This window comes from Erythranthe guttata, chromosome 7, assembly GCF_056151865.1.
Source record: "Erythranthe guttata isolate IM_541 chromosome 7, IM_541, whole genome shotgun sequence".
Taxonomy (NCBI): Eukaryota; Viridiplantae; Streptophyta; class Magnoliopsida; order Lamiales; family Phrymaceae; genus Erythranthe; species Erythranthe guttata.
In genome coordinates, this window is record NC_142539.1 from 4,811,350 (window position 1) to 4,836,806 (window position 25,457).

The 25,457-nt window shown below is 34.6% G+C and overlaps 1 protein-coding gene and 1 pseudogene across 2 annotated transcripts; both read right to left on the bottom strand.

Annotated features, from left to right (window-relative positions):
- Positions 1-1,414: 1,414 nt before the first annotated feature.
- Positions 1,415-16,495, bottom strand: LOC148769032 (caffeic acid 3-O-methyltransferase-like; annotated as a pseudogene). Its single transcript, XR_016032183.1, has 5 exons — positions 16,287-16,495; positions 14,190-14,492; positions 12,656-12,966; positions 1,885-1,949; positions 1,415-1,735 (listed from the first exon to the last, which is right to left on the bottom strand). The product of XR_016032183.1 is annotated as a caffeic acid 3-O-methyltransferase-like (transcript).
- Positions 16,496-19,028: 2,533 nt separating this feature from the next.
- Positions 19,029-24,075, bottom strand: LOC148769033 (uncharacterized). The gene is made up of 6 exons (XM_088820851.1): positions 24,040-24,075; positions 23,650-23,727; positions 23,469-23,546; positions 22,414-22,465; positions 20,228-20,498; positions 19,029-19,272 (listed from the first exon to the last, which is right to left on the bottom strand). The coding sequence occupies exons 1-6, from the start codon at positions 24,073-24,075 to the stop codon at positions 19,239-19,241; spliced, it is 549 nt and encodes a 182-aa protein (XP_088676977.1). The 3' UTR covers positions 19,029-19,238.
- Between the last annotated feature and the right edge of the window lie 1,382 nt (positions 24,076-25,457).

Consider the following 25,457-nt stretch of genomic DNA (forward strand, 5'->3'; position numbering starts at 1 on the left):
GGTAAAATGATGGAAATGAACAAAATGTTTAATTATTAAAACATGAGGGGCCGAATGTGATTTTTATAAACATGGGAGACCAAATGTGAAATTGGTGCAAACTTGAAGGATGAAAAATGCAATTTTCCCATATGCAAATACAAGGTATTTAACATACAATCATAGGGAAAATTACAGTTTATGTCCCTAAACTTTACCACTAAAACGATTTATGTCCTCAAACATTTCAATCCACGAAATATGTCCTCAAACTTGCCACTTTTGATAACTTTATGTTCTATCGTTAACGTCCGCAACTAACTTCGACGGAAATAGCACGCGTGGCTCACGTGACGTCTATGTGGCCGTTAAATGTCGAGCTGTACAACACCCAATGCCTAATTGGTCGACGAAACGTGATGTGGAGCGACACGTCATTCTCCTCCCCTATTTCTATTCTAAAATCCCTAATTCTCCATATCCCCAATGAACCCGTAAATCCAATCCCTAAAACCCCATTTCGAATCCTTCAATTGAGGTGAAATTCGAAAATAGCAGAATCGTTTGTGAATCCATGGCCATTTTTCGTGGTGTTTTACCAGCAAAATAGCCCAATAAATAAATGTCGAATGTTTCCTCGATTTCACTTTCATCTTCGGGCTGAAATATCATGTCTTCTTCCACTTCGTTGGGGAAGTCGGGGAGCTGGAATCCGTTCTTGGGCACTCTATTCTTGGCGAAAAAGAATTATATGCAGCTTTGACAGGTGTTGCATGTTTTATTTTTTTTTCCGGAATTGGTTCAGACATTTTGTCGAACACCTTCTGGGCAGGTTCTAAATCTGCTGAGTTGGGTAGAATTTGTGCCATCTTCACCATCGTTGTGCTCGCTTCATCGAGACCACAAGGGGCACAAGCATCAGCAGGCAAAGAATCACACGACCCCAACGTTCTAGAGACGGAGTTGGGAGAAGAATTATAGCTTCCTCTAAAATCTTTTTCAGAACCAGAAGAGGAGTCGTGTTTACCTTCTTCCTCTCGATTGCAGGCATGTGTTTGCACGTGAATCTGCGGTTCTTTGAGAAGGGAAAAACTCTTCAAATGTGAGAATGTTTGGATTTTTTTATGAAACGTGATTTGGGATTTGGGATTTGGGAGGGTGAATTAGAGGAAATTAGTATATTCTTGTGCCACGTCAACATTTAATATTCAATATATTATTCCACGTCACATTTAACGGCCACATAGACGTCACGTGAGCCACGCGTGCTATTTCCATCGAAGTTAGCTGCCGACGTTAACGGCAGAACATAAAGTGATCAAAAGTGGCAAGTTTGAGGACATATTTCGTAGATTGAAATATTTGATGACCTAAATCGTTTTAGTGGTAAAGTTTAGGAACATAAACTGTAATTTTCCCCACAATCATACATATATAATCAAGGGTAGAATTGTATAAAAAAGTGCAACAAGTATAACAATGGATACAAATGAAAAAGTCATCATACAAGTGTTTGGATTTACTTAACAAGTTCCATAATCCAAATATTGCGAGGGCTGCAAACTTTTATAAATTCTCGAAATCCAACCGCCTTAGCCAAGGTGTGAAATTCCTTTTCTGTCCTTTCTCTACCTCCTGGATTGTGGGTCAACATAATAAGCTCTGCCAATATCACTTTCCCATTTTCTTAAAGTGAACTATAGCAATTCTTCAACAATACAAGGCATTGTTCATCGCTCCAATCATGAACGATCCACTGCGTCGTCCAATATAGCAACAAATAAAATTTACAAAGTCGTTAGATACAGTAACGGCATTACTTTGTTCTATATATATGATCATCGTACATATATAAATCAAGTAAAAAAAATGTAATTAATGTTTTTTTCCCGAAATGAAGCTTACCTTCATGAAAATTGCATCTCCTTTAGGCACACTAACAAACATGTCTCCACCGATATGCTCCACTCCTGTTAAATCATATATCAATCATTACCAAATATTTATAAAATTTTCTCAAAATAAATTAGAAAGACGAAGTAAAAAAATGAAATCAAAATCGTAAATTAATGTCATGTTAACGATCCAAGTATTTCAACCTATTTTGAAGATGTTTGTCTAACTCTACTTAAAAATCTTGTAAAATCTTAATCATACGAGATTTTTTTTTAGGGAAAATATTTTGTATAGCTCACAGTCCGCCTGAATATTTTGAATTTGTAAGTAGTCGATCGTGCAGTAAGACATTTTAGACATAAAGTAAACAACTTTAGAATGTTTATACTAAAACTAGACAGTCTAGACCGGTTGGCAGAAATAAGGCGGTTGACGGCATGGATAGATAGGGATAGACGGAAAAGTTGAATGAAACACGTGGATTTCCACAATGTGTTTTTAACTCTCTTACTTTCAAACTAAATTTTAGTTATGACTTAGTGGGCTAAGTAGTGCTTAGTGGGTTAAATTGTGGATATTATTTTAACTACTAAACTCACCCACTAACCCATATTCTTGAGTGTTCTTGTAGTTGGTTTTCTTGCAGTTCATGGGCTGAGGAATGGAAGCTTGGAATGTCTATAAATACCGACTTTAAGACTCAAGGAAGTTTAAGGATTCGAAGAAACAAAAACTGAGAGCTGAAAAGAATTCATGAGAGTTTTAGTATGTTTCTAGAATCTGTTGTACGTACTCTTTCTTTGAAATCTAGAATTTTTAGTATTTATCTTTTTGTTTCTAGATTTGGTTGTACGAATGATCAAGCTAGTGATTCATTCATAAGGAAGAAGTTTTTGTACTTCTTCTCTTTGTATTTTTGTAATACTGTTTTAATATAATTTTTACGTCCTTTAAAGGGCAAGTTCACAAGTTTTACTTGTGAACATTTTTAAAATCTGAGTATTGTTTTTATATTTCCGCTGCATATTTATACAAGTGTCATAACACTTTATATAACACCTCTGTATTAAACGAATTCGGGACCGTAAATTCTTTCAATTGGTATCAGAGCCAACACTTCACGTATACTAAGTGTTTGTTCCTTTTTTTCAGAAACGAATTCGTGATGGATACTCAGATGACTGCTTCTATGCGACCTCCTGTACTTGCTGGCACAAACTACACCTACTGGAAAGTCAAGATGAGGGCATACATCAAAGCCATTGATGAGAGAGCCTGGAGATCTATTCTTACTGGATGGAAGCCACCAACTATAACAGATGCGGATGGGGAGTATTTCCAACACCAGAATTACGGTGGACATCAGACGATCTATCAAATGCCAATCAAAACTCAAAGGCGTTAAATGCAATCTTTAATTCAGTAGATTTAACAATGTTTAAATTGATCTCAGTGTGCACTTCTGTGAAGGATGCATGGGAGGTTCTTCAGATACATTGTGAAGGATCAGAGAGTGTCAGAAGAACTAAGCTCAGATTACTCTCTTCCAAATTTGAGAGACTGAGGATGGAAGAAACTGAAACAATTTCTCAATACAATGAGAAATTGATTGATTTAGCTAATGAATTTCAATCCTTAGGTGGTCCTTTGAGCAATGAGACACTGGTGATCAATAAGGTATTGAGAACTCTTCTAGAAAGATTCAGCATGACAGTTACTGCAATTGAGGAGGCCAAAGACACATCATCTCTACGTCTGGGCGAATTAATTGGTAGCTTAAAGTTTAGAGAGATGAAATTTGAAGATCAAAGAAAGGAGAAAGGTAAGGCTATCTCAAATGCACTCCAGACAGAACTAGAAAATGAAGAAGTTGCTACGGAATATGATGATGATGCAGAGGAATGTCTCAACAATGTGGCATTTCAGATTCAGAAATTCAATAGGGCATACAGACGAAGGGGAATCAAGCCCAGATAGTTATTTCCAGATGGCTCTCCACAAAATCGACAAACTCAGCCCCGGAACACATCTATTCCACAGAGAACATTTCCTCAAACATCTTCTCAAAACACTTTAAAAAATTCTCCATTTATTCGTTCAAATTCTGAACCACCTAACTTGGATCATATTAAATGCAGGGCCTGTTCAGGATTTGGACATTATGCTAATGAATGTGCAAATACCTTGAGAAGAAGATGAATGAGCCTGATTTGTGCTGTCAGTGATGAGGAGGAAGAGCAACCTGAACAGACAGAGGAGCAACAACCCACTAAACAGGCTCTTTCTGTCAGATATATCACTGAAAATTCTTCTGAAACAGAATCACAAGGAGTTTCTCTAGATGCTGCAACACTTTCTGAAACACTTTCAGTAACTGAAATTTATGAGTTAGATAATAGTCATTATACATGTTTGAACTCTATTTCTTTGAATGCAGCAGAATACAGTAAAGAAGCAGTAGGAGATGAGGAAGAAATGTATAAGAAATTGTTCAGCGACTCGGAGAAGAAGACTCATGCTCTAGATGCAGCCAACAAGGAAAATTCTTCCCTTAAAGAAACAAGCACTCATTTGGAGGTTGGTATCACCAAGAAGGATCTTGAACTGGCAAAGGTGAAAGATGAACTCAAAGAAGCAACTCTAGCAATCAAGAGGATGAATACCGGCACAACTAAACTCGAAGAGATTGTGTCACTGAAGAAGTACAACAAAAATGAAGGTCTATGGTTCAAAAAACAAGTGAAGAAACACAAGCCAGTAAAGAAGAAGGAAATTGTCTTTGTAAAAGAGAAGGGTTCAAATGGAAAAGAATGCAGAAATTCCACAGTCACCACTCCAGAGTCCAGAATAAGGGGATACATTTGTCAATACTGTTTCTCACCAGGACATATCCGTCCATTTTGTGAGAAACTAAGTAGTGACAAAATGTTGTACAGGATGAGTCACATCACTCCAGGGAACACCTCCAAGAAAAATGTAGAATTTACCAAAAAATAGTGTAGAATATGGACTCCCAAAGGTAAACTTACGTGCAAAGCAGTATACACTTCCTTACATACTAATATTTCAGGTTCATGGTACTTTGATAGTGGATGCTCTAGGCACATGACTGGAACTAAAGAATTTCTATCAAACTACCATACACTCAATGGTGGACGTGTAACCTATGGAGGAGGAGCTAAAGGCAAAGTGGTTGGACGTGGAACACTCAGTATTGAGGGACTTCCAAAACTTTCAAATGTCTTACATGTTGAAGGATTGGGGTCAAATCTCATTAGTATTAGTCAATTGTGTGATGATGATCTACGTGTTCAATTTGATAAATACTGTTGTTCTGTGTTTGGTAATCAAAATCATTGTGTACTGACAGGTTCCAGGTCAATGGATAATTGTTATCAAACAGGTGACACCATCTCATGCAAGAGCTCAAGAGTAAGTGAAGTAGAGCTGTGGCACCAGAAACTAGGGCACACAAACTTCAAAATCTGAAGCTGCTCAACAAGTACAATGCCATAAGAGGAATTCCAGATCTCAAGATCAAGGACATTCCTATATGCGGAATGTGCCAGAAGGGAAAACAAACTAGAGTGCCACACAAAGTGTTACAACACGTTGGTACCACCATTTGTTTTGAACTTGTACATATGGATCTTATGGGTCCTATAGAGGTAGAAAGTCTAGGTGGTAAAAAATATGTATTTGTGTGTGTTGATGATTTTTCAAGATATACTTGGGTGTATTTTTAAGAGAAAAATCATATACTTTTGAAGTTTTCAGAAATTTGTACAGGTTTGTTAGAACTCAATTTCAAGTTTCTATTCGAAAAATAAGGTCTGATCATGGAAAAGAATTTGAGAATGCTTTATTTCTTACTTTTTGTAATAAAAAGGGTATAAAACATGAATTTTCTGCTCCAAAAACTCCTCAGCAAAATGGTATGGCGCAAAGAAAAAACAGAAATATCCAGGAGATGGCTAGGGTAATGATGAGTGCAAAAAATCTGTCTAAAAGGTTTTGGGCTGAGGCTGTCAACACAGCCTGTCACATCTCAAATCGTGTGTATCTAAGATTAGGGTCTATGATGACTTCATATGAAATTCTTTATGGTAAGAAACCTAATCTAGAATACATGCATGTGTTTGGATGTGTTTGCTATGTCCTAAATGACAGAGATCATCTAGCTAAATTTGATTCAAAAAGTGATTTGAGTTTATTTGTGGGATACTCTAATAACAGTCATGCATATAGAGTATATAACTTAAGAACTCGAACCATTATTGAATCTGTAAATGTAAATGTGGTATTTGGTGATTTTGCTGATCTCCGCAGTAAAACAGCTGAAGATGAAGTTGATGACCTGATTGCTGAAGGAGAAACAACTGGAGGAGACACTACTGCCACAGATGCTCCAGATATAAACAGTCCAATGTCAAGAGAAGAGGGTGTTGAGCCAAGTGTTACCACATCTGACTCAATACTTCATACGGAGAGCACAGAAGCTGAAATGCAGCTAACTCATGATGTCTGCAAAAATGAACCATCAAGTTGAATCCAGAAAAATCACCCCTCTACTCAAGTTATGGGAGATATTTGATGGGATAAGGACCAGAAGAAAAGAGAGGGTGAATTACAGAGATATGGTAAGATTTGAAAATTTATCTTCTGAATGTGCACTAACTGGAACTACTTGCTTTGTATCTTCAGTCGAACCAATAAATATTGCAGAAGCACTGAAGGATGAGTTTTGGATCAATGCAATGTATGAAGAACTGAATCAATTCATCAGGAATGATGTTTGGTACTTTGTTCCCAGACCAAGTCATGTAAATGTGATAGGAACTAAGTGGATCTTCAAAAACAAAACTGATGAAAAAGGTACAGTTGTTAGAAATAAGGCTAGGTTAGTAGCACAAGGTTACACTCAGATAGAAGGTATAGATTTTGATCAGACCTTTGCTCCAGTAGCTAGAATTGAATCTATTTGGTTACTTCTTGCTACAGCATGTTTTCTTAAAATCAAATTGTATCAAATGGATATCAAAAGTGCATTTCTAAATGGTGTTTTAAATGAAGAAGCATATGTAGAGCAGCCCAAGGGTTTTGAAGATTCTGCCAAGCCTAATCAAGTGTTCAAGCTTAAGAAGGCTATGTATGATCTTAAACAAGCTCCTAGAGCTTGGTATCAAAGACTCACTGACTTCTTACTTGAAATACAGTTTACCAGAGGAGAGGCAGACATAACTCTATTTGTTAGAAGAACAAATAACCATATCATTATTGTACAGATATATGTTGATGATATTGTTTTTGGTTCTACTTGTGCTAACCTTTTACAGTCTTTTGTAGATTCTATGTCTCACACTTTTGAAATGAGCATGGTAGGAGAGTTGAATTACTCCCTAGGACTCCAAATCAAACAGACAGGTGAAGGAATTTTTGTAAATCAAAAAAAGTATGCTCTCAATCTGGTCAAAAGGTTTGAGTTGGAGTCAGCCAAGCACATGAAAACTCCAATGGGATCAAGTCAAAAACTGTCCAAGGAAGATGTTGCTGAAGATGTTGACAGCACCCTATACAGAAGCATGATTGGAAGCCTTCTGTATCTAACTGCAAGCAGACCTGATATTATGTTTAGTGTTTGTGTGTGTGCCAGGTACCAAGCTAATCCCAAAGTAACTCATCTAAAAGCTGTGAAGATGATTATTAGGTATGTTGCAGGTACAGTAGACTTAGGTATTCAGTTTTTCAAAGACAATAATACTAATTTGATAGGTTTTAGTGATTCTGATTGGGCTGGGGATATTAGTGACAGAAAAAGCACATCAGGTGCATGTTTCTTTTTGGGGAATAACCTGGTTTCATGGTCTACTAGAAAACAAAATTGTATATCACTTTCAACAGCTGAATCAGAATATGTAGCTGCTGGAGGATGTTGTGGCCAACTAATTTGGATGAAACAAATGTTGGGGGATTATGGGTTAACCAGTGACACCTTGACCATATATTGTGATAATTCAAGTGCTATTGATATTTCAAAAAATCCTGTTCACCACTCACGAACTAAACACATAGATATTAAACATCATTTTATTCGTGATATAGTTGAGAAAAATATAGTGTGCTTAAAGTACATTCCTACAGAAGATCAGCTGGCTGACATCTTTACAAAGGCATTAGATTATGAGAGGTTCTCTAAACTTAGAAAATCTCTCGGGATGTGTACTCAATAAACATGTCCTGAAATATGTTGCAGCACCTCATCAAACATCTTAAGCTGCAACATAATTTACTGAAGCTTAGCTTCTTTAAATAATGGTTTCACTGTGATATATTATTCTCTAAATAAGTAACTGGAAGTCTTTCACCTTGAAACGTGATCATGCTTCATGTAAACATTCAGAGAACAATCATAATCACATAAGTCAAACTCCTCTATCTGAATAGTCATATCTTAGTAACTGAGGAACTTTCAAACTGAAAACTTGATCATGTTCCATGTGAATTGTTTGACTTGAAAATAAGAGTTTAAAAAAAAAAGGAAAAAAAAAAGATATATATATATATATATATATATATATATATATATATATATATATATATATATATATATATATATATATATATATATATATATATATATATATATATATATATATATATATATATATATATATATATATATATATGCCTGTTAGCCAATTTTTTTCTCACACTATTAATCATTAAAAGATGTGTTTATTATTTATGTGTAAATTTTCGTGAGTGTTATTATTTTTTTATTTACTACTATTATTATTATTATTGAATTATCACTATTTATATGGGTCATGGGGTACATGGGTTAGTCTTTTCTCTTCCACTAAGTCCACTCATTATTGTGCCATGTGTTATGTTTTTGTTTTAAACTGCCACATAACTTTTTATTCTCCTTAATCACACTTTCTCCAAGAAAAACGCACGCCACTTCTTCACATTCTTCGCTTTAATTTTTTTTTTCTGCAAGAATTTGGGCTTATAAATTTCTTGCTTCTTTTTCGAAAATTAACCCTCAAAAATCAAAAGCACAAGAAGCAATTTTTCTTTCTCTCTACTGTACCATAGCATCTCCTCCTAGAAATCCTCTTCCAGCCGTTGATGATGTGCACAACGATGTTGCAGCACCTGAACCAGCAGACCCTAATCTAGCCATCATCGTTCATCCTGTCAACCTTGAAGCTATGCCGATCAGCTTTATTGAGCCCGGCGACGAACTGAATCCGATTAACCCAGACGATTTCCAGAACCTGGGTCCCTCTTCCACTGCAGGAAGGTTTCCTACTCGCCGGTCCAAGCGCATGAATCCCTTCCCAGATCTGAATGCTACTGGGTCACAACACCGGAGGGGAGGAAATTCTCCCAGCAGAGACGGCAGAGGTGGAAGAAGAGGCGGCAGAGGCGGTCGTACTCCAGTTAGACCAAATCCCCCAAGAGGTCTACATTTGGTTGATGAAGAAACAGATGATGAAGAAGGAGATCCTACCTTTGCAGAACCAGAAGCTCAACCTCTCTCCTCAAGCTCCACTGAGTCATCCTCCGAAGACTCGACTCCACCAGCATTAACTCAGGGGGAGACACTTCAGCCTAACATGGCAGCAGCCTCTTCTCAACATCCTGTTTCCGAAGATGTTGCTGCACATGTTCCTGAAAATGCTGCTGCACCTACTGTCTCAGACAATGCCCCTCAGAGTGCTGCTGAGGATGCTGCTCCCTACCAAGATGAGGAAATGCCAGACTTTTCTGGGATGTCCTCTGCTGAGCATGTAGATATTCCCACTGTTGATGCCCAGAACTTTACCACCACAGAACAAAACACCCTCAGCTCCACATGAAGATCCTCTAGAAACTCTGGCAGAGGCAGCTGTTCAAGTGGATGCACCACCTTCCCAGGTTGAAGAGGAAGAGAAAAGTGATGACAGCTGGGAAGTGCCCCTTGCCTCTTTCCGCAAGAATTTGCCATCCTTAGAGTCAGACAGTGACTCTTCTGAGGACTCATCTCAGATGGAAGAAGATACTGCTCCACCTGTTGCATCACCTGAGCTAGCATACATCCCAGATGAACTTGAAGACTCAGAAGAAGAGGAACCCTTAGAGGATGAAGAGCTAGACTTGGATGGGAATGATCTGTCAACTCCTTTTGAGGTAAACAATGCTTTCAGTCCTATCTTTTATTTTGAATCTGATTCAAACATGGGTTCTCAAATCATGAATTGCCAATTCATTGAGGAAAAGAAAATTTCCAAGGATGAGTTTGATAGGCATAGGATCACTGCTTTTATTGATCAAAGAAAAATCCTTAGTCTAGTTGAGATTGCCTGTCCTTATGATCCCTCTGTTGTGAAGGAATTTTATGCCAATTTACAAACCTCCTTTTTAAAGAAAAATTCTCCAAACTTTGGAAAAGTTTTTGTGCGAAATTCTATTTTCTCCTTTTCTCACAAAATTATCAACTCTCACTTACAAACTCCTACTGTGATTGATGAGGATAATTATGGTGATTTTACTGAGGTTTGTAAGACTCTTTCTGGCAATCATCTAAAATCTTGGCCTGCTCACCCCAAAAAATTCAAAATTTCTCAACTTACTGCATTTTACTCTGTCTTGTTCAGACTCACAGTGATGAATTGGATTCCATCCAAAAATGTCTCTGTGATTACTAAACCTCATACAGTACTCATGTACAAATTGGGGATGGGGTTACCTGTTGATTTTGGCAAACTTTTCTTCAATAACATAGGTCATCTTGCCTAGAAAATTTCTTCCTCCACTCATCTTCCCTATCCTTCTCTCATCTACTCCATTGTGCTTTCTCAAAATTTGGGCCAAGATGAATCAGAATATCTTCACACTCCACTTGGCATGATAACTGTTTCTCAAAATTTTCTCAAAGCTCCTCATGTCCAAGATCTTCCCTGGAATGGAGATAATTTTCTCCCAACTGAATCAGGTCAAAATAATCTTGGTACTGAAGGTGTTGCTCCTCATGTTGACAACACCCCTGACATCCTTGTTTATGTTCCTCGAGATCTTTTGTTAAAACAGCTTACTCACTCCCTAGCTCAGATCACCTATCATCAGTCCATGGTGGAAATGCTTCAGAGAGCTCTTTCTGACCAAAAAGGGGGAGAACAAGCTGGTCATGAAGTTGAAGCAGGGACTTCTCATCCTTTGGATGCCAGAGGCAGAGAGCATGGAGTTAATGAAGAAGAAGAAAAGAATGAGGGTGAAGCTGAAGGAGCAGAGGAAAGCAGTAGGTCCAGTGCTAGTGATGGAGGAACAGCAGCTGATACTGAGGAGACCTTGGATATTCTACTTTAATTGTTTTTATAAACAATATTTGTTTTTGTTTTGTTTTTATTTTTTCCTCTGAACTTTTTAGGATTGCACTTTTGTTGATTTATGTTTGTTGAATTGTGTTGGACTATCTTTGCTGAATTTGTTTTTGAATCTGATCTTTCAATATTTTTTATTTGCTATGGTTGTTATCAAATTCAGGGGGAGTTCAAGCAATGTCTCAGGGGGAGTTAAGCTAAAATTTAGTTTTGATCAGAAAGTTAAAAAGGGGGAGTTTGAAACACGTGGATTTTCACAATGTGTTTTTAACTCTCTTACTTTCAAACTAAATTTTAGTTATGGCTTAGTGGCTAAGTATAATACTTAGTGGGATAAGTAGTTCTTAGTGGGTTAAATTGTGGATATTATTTTAACTACTAAACTCACCCACTAACCCATGTTCTTGAGTGTTCTTGTAGTTGGTTTTCTTGCAGATCATGGGCTGAGGAGTGGAAGCTTGGAATGTCTATAAATACCGACTTCAAGACTCAAGGAAGTTTAAGGATTCGAAGAAACAAAAACCGAGAGCTGAAAAGAATTCATGAGAGTTTTAGTGTGTTTCTAGAATCTGTTGTATGTACTCCTCACGAGTACATTCTTTGAAATCTAGAATCTTTAGTATTTATCTTTTTGTTTCTAGATTTGGTTGTAAGAATGATCAAGCTAGTGATTCATTCATAAGGAAGAAGTTTTTGTACTTCTTCTCTTTGTATTTTTGTAATACAGTTTTAATATAATTTTTACGTCCTTTAAAGGGCAAGTTCACAAGTTTTACTTGTGAACATTTTTAAAATCTGAGTATTGTTTTTATATTTCCGCTGCATGTTTATACAAGTGTCATAACACTTTATATAACACCTCTGTATTAAACGAATTCGGGACCATAAATTTTTTCATTGAAGAAATGACAGTTTCGGGTGTGAGTGTGGTTTTGAGGACGGGTGAGTTGGAGGATAGTAGAGTATATTCGGTCTAACATGCTATTTTCAGCTTAAGTTGTTTTTTTTTTTTTTTTTTTTTTTTGTAGTGAAGGAATCCGCTGCCAACTATATAGGTGCACTGGGTAAACCTACACTCTCGTATAGTAGCTTGCAAACCATACAAGAGATGTAAACCACACTAGGCTAACCATGTGTGACAAGCTCGACCTAGCGACCGTTGGCAAGGGGACTTAAATCCGGGTCAATTGACACAGAACCACTTGCTCCAACCACTAGGTCATCCCTTATTTTCAGTTTAAGTTCTCTAACTTATAAACTGCCCTAGGGAATTTTGGCAAAATTCAAAAATATGACTGTCCTAAGCTGAAAGGGTATTAGCGACCACGAGTTTTTAATAAAATTGCCCCTTTTTTAAAGCTTAAATTAATAAAATTATTTCCATCACGTCGAGATTGAAGACAAATAATTACCTGGATAAGACGGGGCATGTTGAATAACATGCGGTAAGTCGAAATTGATGCCCTTAATCGAAGGATACTTGGAAATAATCATGTTAAGTATTGCTCCGGTTCCACCGCCAACATCTACAACAGATTCGAAGCCCTCAAAACCATCATATATTTCGAGTATTTTCTTCACGACTATGGTCGAATAATTAGACATTGCTTGGTCGAAAACCTTGTTAAACCTTGGATCTTTGTCACCGTACTCGAACACATTCATTCCATATGCCTTGGCGAAGGGTACACCCCCATCAAGTACCGCATCTTTAAGGTTGTCCCTAACATTATATTCAAGATTTAAATCAGATGAATTTATTTACAGAAATTATGTGTAAATACATATGTTGAATAAGTTTAGATTAAATTAATGGACTAATTCCCTACTGACTAATGAACTGTTTAACTAGTAAGATGTTCAACATGTTAGATTAGATCTTTTATAAAATCTGTTAAATCTGTTATATTAGACTAGATCTTGTAAGATGTTCAACATGTTAGATTAGATCTTGTATCTGTTATATTGCATGTAATTTGGCTATAAAACCTTTTATTTAATAAATTTAACATGTGGTTTGAAAGAATAAAATATTTTTCTTTTTTCTTTTTTACTTGTCCCGTATCAAATTAATCTTTGGAGTAGGGGTTTTACTAATTTAATGAAATATATAGTAACGCTTAATGACGGGTTTTAATTTTTGTAGCGGATTTGAGTAAAAGTATTGTTTCCATCCCTCAAGTTTGCACGGATTTCACATTTAGTCCCTCATGATTATAAAAAACATATTTGGTACCTCATGTTTCAATAATTTAATATTTTTGGTCATTTCCGTCAATTTATCGTTAGTGCGCCAGTTAAGGCGAAGCAAGGCACACGCTTGATTCCATTAGTGCTAATGGAAATTTGAAGGAAATGACTAAAAGTCTTGAACTTTTGAAACATGAGGGATCAAATGTATTTTTTATGAACATGGATGACCAAATGTGAAATTGGCTGCAAACTTAGGGACGAAAACTGTATTTTTTCCACAATATATATATTTGTAATTAATAATAGGGTAAATCACACACACCCCCCTCGTGTATGATTAAATAACTTTAAGGTCCCTATGGTATCGATAATTACACTCACCCCTGAAACATAGTTAGAAACTCTAATGAGATAATGATGGAATTCGTTATTTCGATAGAGTTTTAACGGATTATTACTCTTAGTTAGTTGTGGAGACAACAAAACACAGAGAGTTAGGGGGTGACATGGCTCCCCCAACATTTCTTAAATAACCCATAGCTCTTTGTTGTCTCCACCACTTCATGAAACTAATAGTCCGTTAGAACTCTATCGGAATAGCATATCCAATGCATTATCCCATTAGAGTTTCTAACTATGTTTCAGGAGTGGGTGTAATTGTCGATACCACATGGACCTTAAAGTTATTTTAGCATACCTCAAGGGTGCAGGTGTAATTTACCCGAGTGTAAATGATCAAGGAAATGTAAATACCAGCTCTTCTGGAGGACTTGATCTTGAATAAGCAGCAAAAAAGGAGATACACAAACTACATCTTCATTCTTTGTCAAGTACTTGAACACCGGAGCTAAAGTATACACCAAGTCAACACCGCCGCTGCCGGGGAGATTTCTGGGGCTGGAATTTAGAACAGAGTAACTGGTGAGGAGGCGGAGGATTCTGTCGAGCATGACGTGTGCATTGGGATTGGCGGCGGCAGGAAGCTGGGCGGCGAGTTCCCAAGCGGAGACGGCGGCGCCGGAGCCGGATTTCTTGATGAGCTCGAACAGGTCGTATTATTCATAGTGCGCTTTATTTCATATTAAAAGTTCAAATTGACAATCTATTTATAAGCGCTAAAAAGACTTATTTTTCAAAAGGAAAAGAACTCCTACCTAAACTATAATAAGGAAACTAATAAATAAGCAAATTCTAACCATAAATAACTCTGAAATAATAAAAATATAATAAATCATAAAATAAAAACGTGCATAACTAATTTAAATAACTTGATCTTCAAGTCGACTTCCCGATCACCCTTCTAAACTCGCGTAAACATTTATTTGGCTGTGTACGTGCATAAACTTCAAGCTCAATTTCAGCATTGTTCCACTTCGAATCTCTCTCAGCTTAAAACATCAAAGTTGTAGATCTTTAAGTTGATTTTCCGTAGAAATTTGAATCACCTTTACTGGACGTCATATGGGAGAGTTATAAGCCGAATGGTAAACTCTGCCAGAATCATACGGGACTTTCGGGGTGCATGAAATTCGACTTCCAACGAATTTCCCTTTTCCTTTTCTTCCAATTCCAAGCCATGAACTCTTCAATAAACCTCCTTGCGCTGATTCTTATCATTTCAAATATGAACAACTCCAATAAACTTACGCGTTTTCTCTTTTTTCAATTGTTCATGTTGGAGCTTGTCAAGATCGTATCATCGTGGGACCCTTCTAAAGAATTATTCGAATCACAAATAGCTGTGAGCCCACAGCTAGCTTATACCTGAACCATTAAGGGCCACACTTCTTGTGGTGAAGATTCCTTAGTATGGTGAGGTAATGACAAAGTTGTTGTTCTTGGCAGTTTTGGAGCTTAATGTGATCGACTCCGGAAGTTCTTAATAATGGATTACGAATTGGAATGATAAGAAGGCATTTTCCATTTAGTTGGAGATGACTTTCTAAATTGGAATTTTTATATGCGTAAAAAAAATTAAAAAAATGTATTTGTTGAAAATAATAATAAAAATAATTTCATAAATTAACAAGTTATTAATTAATGTGTAAATTAATAATTATTAATTTATCAATAAGTTAATATTTCGCTAAATTAATAGGATTTTGATGGTCCCAACTGTATTAAGTTATAGAGGTTTAAATGTACTATGTAATTTCTTTAAATTGTTTTAAACAAAATTTCGTTTTGTTATTTTTTCCCCAAAATGTTTACCAATAAGTGAAATCCACTACACACTTGAAAACCACTATGTACTCATCGAAAATCACCTATCGAAAACCACTATAAAATTACTGTATAATTCACTATGAAATTAAAGTAGAGCTTATTGCAAATACCACTCTTGTGTAATCTCTAATTATCAAAATACCCCTGTAATAAAAAAATTCACTAACTCTCCCATGTGCTAACGTTTTCGAAGCACACTACACCCATTTTGATTTTAGGGTTTGACTAATGGTCATTAGACAAAGATACCCTAATGGTTTTTTAGTAAAGTATAATACACTAAATTTTAGAATCACTTTAATTTTATAAATATTATGTATTTATTTTTAATTCTTAAAAATAAAAATAAAAATTAAACAAGAATTAAATATATATTGTAATATTAAAAGTTCTGATATGCTTTTTTTTATAGTATTTATATGCTTTGTAATTGTTTGTTATATTTTATATTAAATAATAACAATCATTAAAAAAAAAAAAAAAAAAAAAAAAACAAAGAATCAAAGTGTTTCTTCTCAATTTGTCCGAAAAACACTTGCCCCTCTCGAATCTACTTCTAACGAAACCCCCACCTTTAGAACTCGTGGAAGATTTGGCCGGAAAAGCCTGCCCCGTCGAACCTACCTTGGACCAGCCCGCACCCTTAGATCTCGCCGGAAGTACTTCCCCGCATTCTTCGTTCTCGCCAGAAAACCGTGGTTGAAGGACGCAAGGGCTGAAGATCCTTCATTATCGACGAATGCCAGCGGGCGATAAGAGTGGAGGAGGCGGTTGGTGGAAGGAAAGAGGAGGCAGTGGAAGAAGAAATTTGGGGAAGAAGACGATGTATTCATTTAGATTTTTTTTCTTTTTTTCTTTTTTTTCTTTTTTTCTTTTTACTGTATTCTTTTTGTTTGTTTTAATAATTTTGAAAATTACAATTTAGTCCTATAAACTTAGATTATTTATAATTAAATCAATCTGGTTTTTTTCCTCTTATAAAGGGATATTTATGTCATTTCACCCTAAAATTAGAATAACAAATCGCACATAGTGAGAAACACGATTTGCCTTCAGGGGTCCGGGTGCCTTGAATTTCATAGGGGGGAGTTAGTCAGTTTTTTTCTTCACAGCGGGGTTTTTGGTAATTAGAGATTACACAGGGCTGGTATTTGCAATTAACTCTTATTGTGTAATAGAGTAATATTAATATGTTGACCGTTCAATAAAGGTAAACATATTAAAAAGTCAAAAAAATTAATAAATGTAAACATATTAAAAAGTCAAAAAAATTAATATTGATGTGGTTCATCGTAATATTATTGTCATCCACAGTAATATTTACTATAACCACAGTAATATTATTGTGTTTACAGTAATATTACAATAGTAAACCGTAGTATTATTACGTTAATCTGTCAACAACTCAAACAAAACAAAAAATCCAAAAAAAATTATATTAATGTGGTTGACAATAATATTATTGTGTTTACAGCTATTTTACCATAAACAGCATTGACTTGTCAACAAATCAAACAAAATAAAAAACAGGCAAAAAAATAATAATATTGTCGCTGACAGTAATTGTACTGTCAACGACTGTCAGCGACAATATAATTACTGTTAATGACAATACAATTACGGTCAACGTTCAGCGGCGGACGTTAAAAAAACGGAGAAAAACTTTAGAGAAAAAAAACACTAAAAAAATCAACGCCAGAGACCAGCGACTGGAAAAAAAAAAAAAAAAACTCGAAATTACATTTTTTTTAAATGTTTTTTGTAAAAATAACATACAAACTCGAAATTACATTGTGATGTTGTATCACTCACGTTGGATACATTAATGCTAGGGGTACGTTAGGGTTGTCCATGGGCCAGTTTTACCCACCCACCAACCCATTTTTTACCCATATTTTTTCATGGATAATCAACCATCAACCAACCCATTCAAGTTGGGTCAATAATTTAAACCAACCCATGTACAGTTGGGTCGATAATAGTTTATAATGTTCTAAAAAGTTGGTTAGTCGGGTAATATCGGTCAACCAACTTTATTTATTAATTTTACTGTTGATCTAATATTGACTAAACTCAAAATTCATAAACCTAATCTATGGAGATTAACTATTCTGAAGTATTTAATTCTTGTCCAGTTCATATTAATTGATAAACACATAAAATTTCAATATATTATCTAGTATTTTGAATTTTTTATTTTATGTTGATCTATTTTAATTTTAAGAGACATGAGCTTAAATATTTGAATTTATTATAATATTGTTCAACTATTTATGTTTTAATTGAAAAACATATAGCTTGTACTATTTTGATTTTTTTTTAATTAAATATTGTTGAATTAATTATTAATTTAATAATGTAATATTTTTGTAATAAAATATTAAAAAAAATGATTTTTCTTTTTTATAAAAATATGGATGACCCATCAACTAATCCACCAACCGACCTACAAAGTTGGATGTCAACCAACATCCAACCCATCTATGTTGGGTCGATAATGGTTTTCAATATTTATCATTATTGGTTAGTTGGGTTGGGCTGGTTTGTTTTAATGGCCGTTATTGCATGCGAGTATGTGATCTGAGCAGAGTCACCCCTAGGTAGGGATATGAAAGTGCCTGAGTCTTGAAAATACGTTATTCTTGTAGTTTAAGCAAATATAAACTAAGCCTGGTGTTGATCTGGCAGAAACTCCTTCGATCTAAGCTCTCTAGAATTCGGGTGACCTACACTCTTACATGCCTAGGCAACTACCGACTTTAGCATCGGAGGGGTTTCTGTCAGATCAACCCCTGACCTAGTTTACATTTTCTTACCCTTGTAGATTCAAGACTCAGGCGTTTTTAGTTCCCCACGTGGTGGTTGACGACTCTACCTAGATCACATGCTCACGTCTAATGACCTATCCTACCATTCCTATTTAATCTACTCAATTCATATTTAATCTACTCAAGGTGAGTGATACGACATCAAATTGCTATTACAAACAAACAAGAAACAAGAAAAACAAACTTACATCAATTTCATTGAAACCTGGAGAAGAGTTCCGATAAGGCGAACGTTGAAGACTGATCGTTTTGTTGAGGATCCATATTGTGATACTGACACATAGGTGGGTGTACTAATTTAAGTTGTTTTTATTGGAAAATGTAAATTGCAGTGTTTATTCATCAAAAAGAAATTGTAGTGTTCAACTGCGTGAGAAAACCGCCCAAAAAAAAAAAACAAGGGTAAATTTTAATGAAATAAAACAATACTACTGCTAAATCTAAGTAATTATTAAGTAATTATGAACTATTTCTTAAGGATTTCGCTCACGTTGATAACCTTCTTACGCGCGTGGTACATAAACGAAGGCATTCAACGGAGCTCTCAAATATGATAATATATTTTCGTAATAGAAGAAGACATGAGTTTCTTACATTCGAGTGACGAACAAATTTGGTATTTTTCAGTGCAATATTTCCATAGACAGATACAGAAGGGGAGAAAAAGCTAACAAAGAATAAGCTAATTGGACACAAACATGTGAATCGAAAAGCCCATGTCGTACAATTTCTCCGTTTCATAGCCTTATTATAAGCTAAAACAACAGTAGTTCCTCCAAAACCTGTGAAATGACAATGTGTTAGGCAATTGGATGATGAGCTAGTTGTGCATGAAGCATATATATATATCGTTGCCATTCGCTACATTGAATTCGTAAATTTCAATGATTTCAAGTGTTTGAACAATATATATTAATAACAAAACTTGTACTGGAAAACTAAAAGCTCACTCTATATATATCAGATATACTTTTTTTTTTCTTTTGAGAATCGATTTCAGATATGCTAGTGAATGATTAATTTATGAATGACTAAAGACTCGGTAAAATACCACTGACTTAACTACTTCATTAAATTCTTTTTTTGAAGGAGGATATTCACTAGTTTCTCAATTTCCCTCTGGATAACTCGAACCCACGACCAAATAGGTCGTAGGTGCAATGTGCAAACCAACATGCTACCATCTTTTTTCTAAATTAAGTCATTAAATTCAAAATGATTCGGTCAAGCCTTTAATAGTTGGCGTTGCAACTTTAATATTCCCCTTCAACACTCAATCCCGAGTCGGCGCTAGTACCCTTTGTAACACTACAGGCGTTTTCAACCCGGTCTATTACCCAACCCACTGTCCCTAATCGGCTCTCATACCATTTGTAATGCCCCGAGTTTTCAATTATGTCCGTTGACCAACCCATAGGCTCAATGGGCACCGGGGCAACAACAGGCCTACTACAAGTCCCCCTCAAACGTCCATGAATGGTACGTATTGACACCCAACAATATTAGGATGCCTGATTATAAGCTCACACAACTTTTCGATGAGTCCACTTACTCTGAATGACTAAAGACTTTAGTAAACAAATCAATAACTTAAAACTAGGAAACTAAAATAACAACCAAATATACTAACCTAACTATTGAATCAATTAAATTTCAAAAGACTCGGTCAAGCCTTAAACTAATAGTTGGTGTTGCTACTTTAACATCAAGAACATAACATGTGTAAAATATTTTTACCTTTTGGAAGTAGAAATTTTGTTGTGCTCTTTGTTATTAGTAGTTCGAGTCGAAGACATGTGATCCCACGATACAACTATCGATATATTTTGGATGTCTTCTTCACACACATCACATTTGTTGTCGCCTTTTTTCTGTAACCATTCAATTGCACACGGTTGATGAATCATGGCAAATTTACATTTGCATTTGGTCTCCAGCATGTCGTCTGTGTATACGTCGAAGCAGCATTTGCAAATTGCTTCCTCTTTTGGAATTTTTCTAATCTCCCCTAAAAGTTAGCGTAAGAAAAGAATATCAGAAAATAAATATGTATTTGAAATGAACAAATAAAATTAACACAGAAAGTTGCAAAATTAAATGCTATGTTGCTTTGATATGTTTTTATATTGTTGGAAAATTAGTTGAATAAACCGATTGATAGTAACCATTTAAGTTTATAATTCTTTCAAAGGTAGTGCCATTAACAACATTGATAATAGAAAACTTTTAGAAAATTGAATTGTACGAGAATTTCCTAAAATCATTCTTTATTTTTGCTTGCTATCTCCTCTTGCTGTTTATTTTCGTTTTTTATATATTCTATTTTATATTTGTTGAGTTTTACACAACATTCTTGAACATATTTGTTCGTATTTTACTTTTTTTTTGAATTTTTTTTCCTCTCTAAATTAGTGTGTTAACAACAAAATTATTGTCTGAGATAGTAATCTTGAATACCAAAACAGTAATATTACTAATATTATTGTCCCAAACAGTAATATTATTGTCCTGAACACTAATATTACTGTCCCAAAAGAGTAGCATTATGAATATTACTTTCCCGAATAACAATATTACTAATATTACTGTCCCAATCAGTAATATTATTGCATGAGACAGTAATATTATGGTCGAAGAAAGTAAAATTACGGTAGAAGACAGCAAAATTACAAGACAAGACGATAAAATTAATTAATACAGTTGAATTACTGTCTCTGACAGTTAAGTTACTGTTGGAGACAGTAATTTAGCAGCCAAGACAGTAATATTAATTGAAATATTTTTTTTGTTAAGACGGTTGACCTGCCGGAAAAACAATTTCAGAAAAAAAAAATTAAAAAAAAAAGTCAACGCCGGAGACCGGTTGTTGACCTGCCGCCGGAAGAAGAATTTCATAAAAAAAAAAAGTTTCAAAAAAAAAAAGTCAACGGCGGCTGACCAACGGTCTCCGGCGGTGGCGGTCAAAATTGGGATCAAAATTTGTTAATTGGTTCGGCTAAATTGTGGTGTAAATCATGAAATTGGAGTTAAATTAAGGTTTCAAGGAAGTGGAAATAATTTTGGTATATATAAAAGGGTTGTCCTAATTGTTTGTAAATAAGTTTGAACGATCATGATTTATTTGGAAGACAAAAAAAATTGGATGTCCTTTTTTTTAATTAAGTAACCTTACATTGACCTATTTGCCATTTGCCCAAAATTAAAATCTACTAAACATTGTCTAAAAATGTTATCAAAAATGTATTTGGGACAATACATGATCTATTTTGGGCCTTATAGCTCCAAAACATTTATATTACTCTCTACGTCCCGCATTATATGTCATTTTTCAAGGTTGCGCACATATTAAAAAACTTAATAAATATACATAGATTATAACAAATAATATAGTAAATACTAAAATACTCTTGTCATGATTTTTTTCAACTAAATAATTAAAAATGATAAGGGTTAAAATTGAAAAAAAAAATGCAATTAATGATTTCTTAAAATTCTAAAGTGATAAACAATTTGAAACAAACGGAAATCTCCAAAGAAATAAATAATTTGGGACGGAGGAAGTATATCACTACGTATTTTATATTAGTGAACATTAAAATAAAATTATTTTAATCAGGTTATTTTTTCCCTTCTTTAAAAAAAATTGTTCGGGCTTTTTTTTTAAGTAACTTTTCTTCATTGTGATTTTTGAGATTTGATTTGTCAATTTTATTGAAAAACTTGCACCAAAATTTAAATTAGTCTTTTACTTTTGGAAAAAAGAAATTGTTATGTTTTGATAAAAAAAAAAACTAAATTTGATATGGATATGTCAAAATTTTACCTATAGTCAAAAATATCAACCTTGATATAAATATTTTATAGACAAGAGATGGCAATTTAAAAGCATGGTTAAAAACAAAAGCATGGTTAGAACTAATTACCTTCAATTTTTCCACAAGGAGTTCTAACTTTGATTGTGACAAGCTCGTTCTCCTGTAAAATGTTTGGTAAATAAATTAATATTGGGAGATAATTGGGATGAAATTTCATTTTAACTGATAGCCAGGCAAAAAAACTGCTTCATATTAAACAACCATGTATATATATGTTGTAAATAGGCTAAAGTTCTAGAGAGTTCAAGATGGTTGATTCTCCCAACATGGTGGTTGGTGTTTCCAGCCCAATCGAGATTCCATCTACTTGTGATTCTAAATAGTCTTGTGTAGTGTTGATTGAATGTATGCAGAAAATTAGAGAGAAAATCGAGAGAGATGTACGGCTATGAGGAATACTATAAAACATTTTGTAATTCTCTTTGCATTATTTGAATAAATACTTGGCTGCCACCCGTGGATGTAGTTCTCGTGTTATCTTTTCGCTTCCACATTATGTGCAATATTGAAGATATTAATATTAAATGATACATTTCACTAAAAGGTTAAGCTTTTGGTTGAGGTGGTCATTCAATATGATATCAGAGTCAGACCAAATAAAATGTCCTGAGTTCGAATCCTACAGAGACTCATTTCAAATATTTCAAGTCGAAGGCTTCAAATGTGATTCGTCAGCACTTTAGGGGGTGTATTAGGTATTAAAAGTTTAAAAGCTTAAAAGTTTAAAAACTTTCGGTTGAGATGGTCATTCAACATGCAACAATCCAAGTCGGTTGAAGTTAACGGCAGTTCAACTACTTCTTGATCAGGAAGATTGAAGATCCGTTCGTCGCCCTTCCCCACTCCTGAATCTAACACTACGAGATATTTTAGATTGTGAATACCTGATTAAATTATAAGTCTCAATCGAATTTATCTTTGAGTTTTGGGATTCAATTATAATTTATTTGATATTTGTTCAAGAGTCGGACATGAATTTCAAATATGCCAACGTCCGTAGGACCGTATGTGATCCGATCCAAGTGTTGATCAAAATCAAACCATAAGAAATGATTGTGTAATTTTTCAAAATCAATATAAGATTAAGTTAAATCAATACTCACCTTGAATCTGATCCTCATTCCAGATGGCCATGAATCGGTCGTGGATGAACCAAAACTAGGGCATCTTGGACCCGAAGACTTTAGACCGAAAAAAAAAAAAAAAAAAAGGGAAAAACTGAGTTGATTTTTTGTCTTTTTTGTTATTTCTTGAAAGTTATTTTTTTACGGTGTAAAATATAACCTGCTGAACATTGAGAATATGGGGGGATCCAATTGCATCACATCTTCTCCGGCATTGTGAATAAACTCTAAAAGGTTCCTGTTGTCAATAGTCATTAATTATTAACCTCTCACTATGAATAGATGTATAATAATTAATAGCTAGTTTAAATAAATGCAAAATCAATTACATTGTTGTTCTCTATATATACTTTCCTGTCCCGTATATTTTTTTGTTTAGGTAATTACATTTTTTGTCCTTATATTTTACAGGAAAATCAATTTTAGTCCTATATTTTTTTCCCACGAAATTAGTACTGAAACCAACCATTTTTTTACCCTTTCAGTCTGTCGTTTCATTTTGCTGTTAATATGGATGGAAATTGGAAAGTGTCAAGCGCGCTGCACGTACACGCAATAGATGCCCATCTTCTTCCTCTTCGGTCATTACGCGAGTTACACCCAATTTTTTTTTTGTTCCGTACTCACCCCTACCAGATGATCTAGTTCAAATGAAAAACTACTATGTTTGTAGAAAATGAAAAGTGATGTAATTTTATGTCTAGTCTCATTCTCAAGAGACTTTCCTCTAATTGCCCCTAAGGTAAATTATATGTTACTAGATATTAAATTATGATGAACCGTAAATGTTTTAAATATTATATATTTCGAGAAAAATATAACATTTAAATGATCTTAGTTTCTTTACATATTTCATATTGGGTGTAGAAGTAGTATTAGGGTCAAGAGCGTAATTTCCTTCAAGTTCAGCAAAAGAAGACTTACTTGTTCGATTTCTGCGGCAACATCTGGTGGAGCCAATGCTGAAGAAAGATAGTGTTCATTTTGGTGAGGATCCATTCAATTCAACAAATATAATATATTAATTAATATGTATATATCACATGAACGAATTATATATATAATTGAAGGTTGCTATTTATATCATGAAATTAATTAAGTTGAACGTTATTTGGAATATTTATAGTCGGCAGGCGTCAACCGCGTAATTTCCTTCAAGCCACTTGTAGACTTTCAAGTTTCAATACACAGCTTTGCATTTTGCTTTAGTGGGACCCGTTTCATAATCATTACTCTAAATTATAGTGGGAACATCTCCGTACAAGCACTGGGAAGTCAGTGTAAGGCCAGGGGTCATGGCCCCCCTCAAATTTTAATTTTCTTTACTACTGACCCCTCCTTCCCATTTTAAATGTCGTTTTAGGCTAATTCACACATATTAAGAAAACTAATAAATGTGCATGGATTCTAGAAAAATCTTAATAAAATGACTAAAAAACCACTTTAATAAATGTTTTCCCATTAATTTTATTAATAGTATTAAGGGCATAATTGAGAAAAACACAATAAATACTTTATTGGAATCCTAAAGTGACAATTATTTTGAAACAAAAAAAATTCTCTAGAAAGACAAATAAAATGGGAAAGATGGAGTACTTTATATGCATAAATAATTTATTGTAGGGCAAATGGCAAAAATGCCCATCACATGGGACTTAAATGCATTTTGGTCCACAAAAAAAATAGTCTCTCAATTAAGCCTATCCCCATGTCTTTAGTCTAAAATAGCCTCAATAATATTAATCTTATCAATTCCACCCAATATGATCTAACTTCCTTAATATTACACATTGACCCCGGATTTAAACAAATATATCACATTAACCCCCAAAACTTTTTTTTTTTTCAGAAAATAATTTTTTTTCTGAAATGTTTTTTTTTCCGGCCAGATTCCGGCGTTGACTTTTTTTTTTTTTTTTTTTTTTTGAAATTTTTTTTTCCTGAATTTTTTTTTCCGGCCGGTCAACC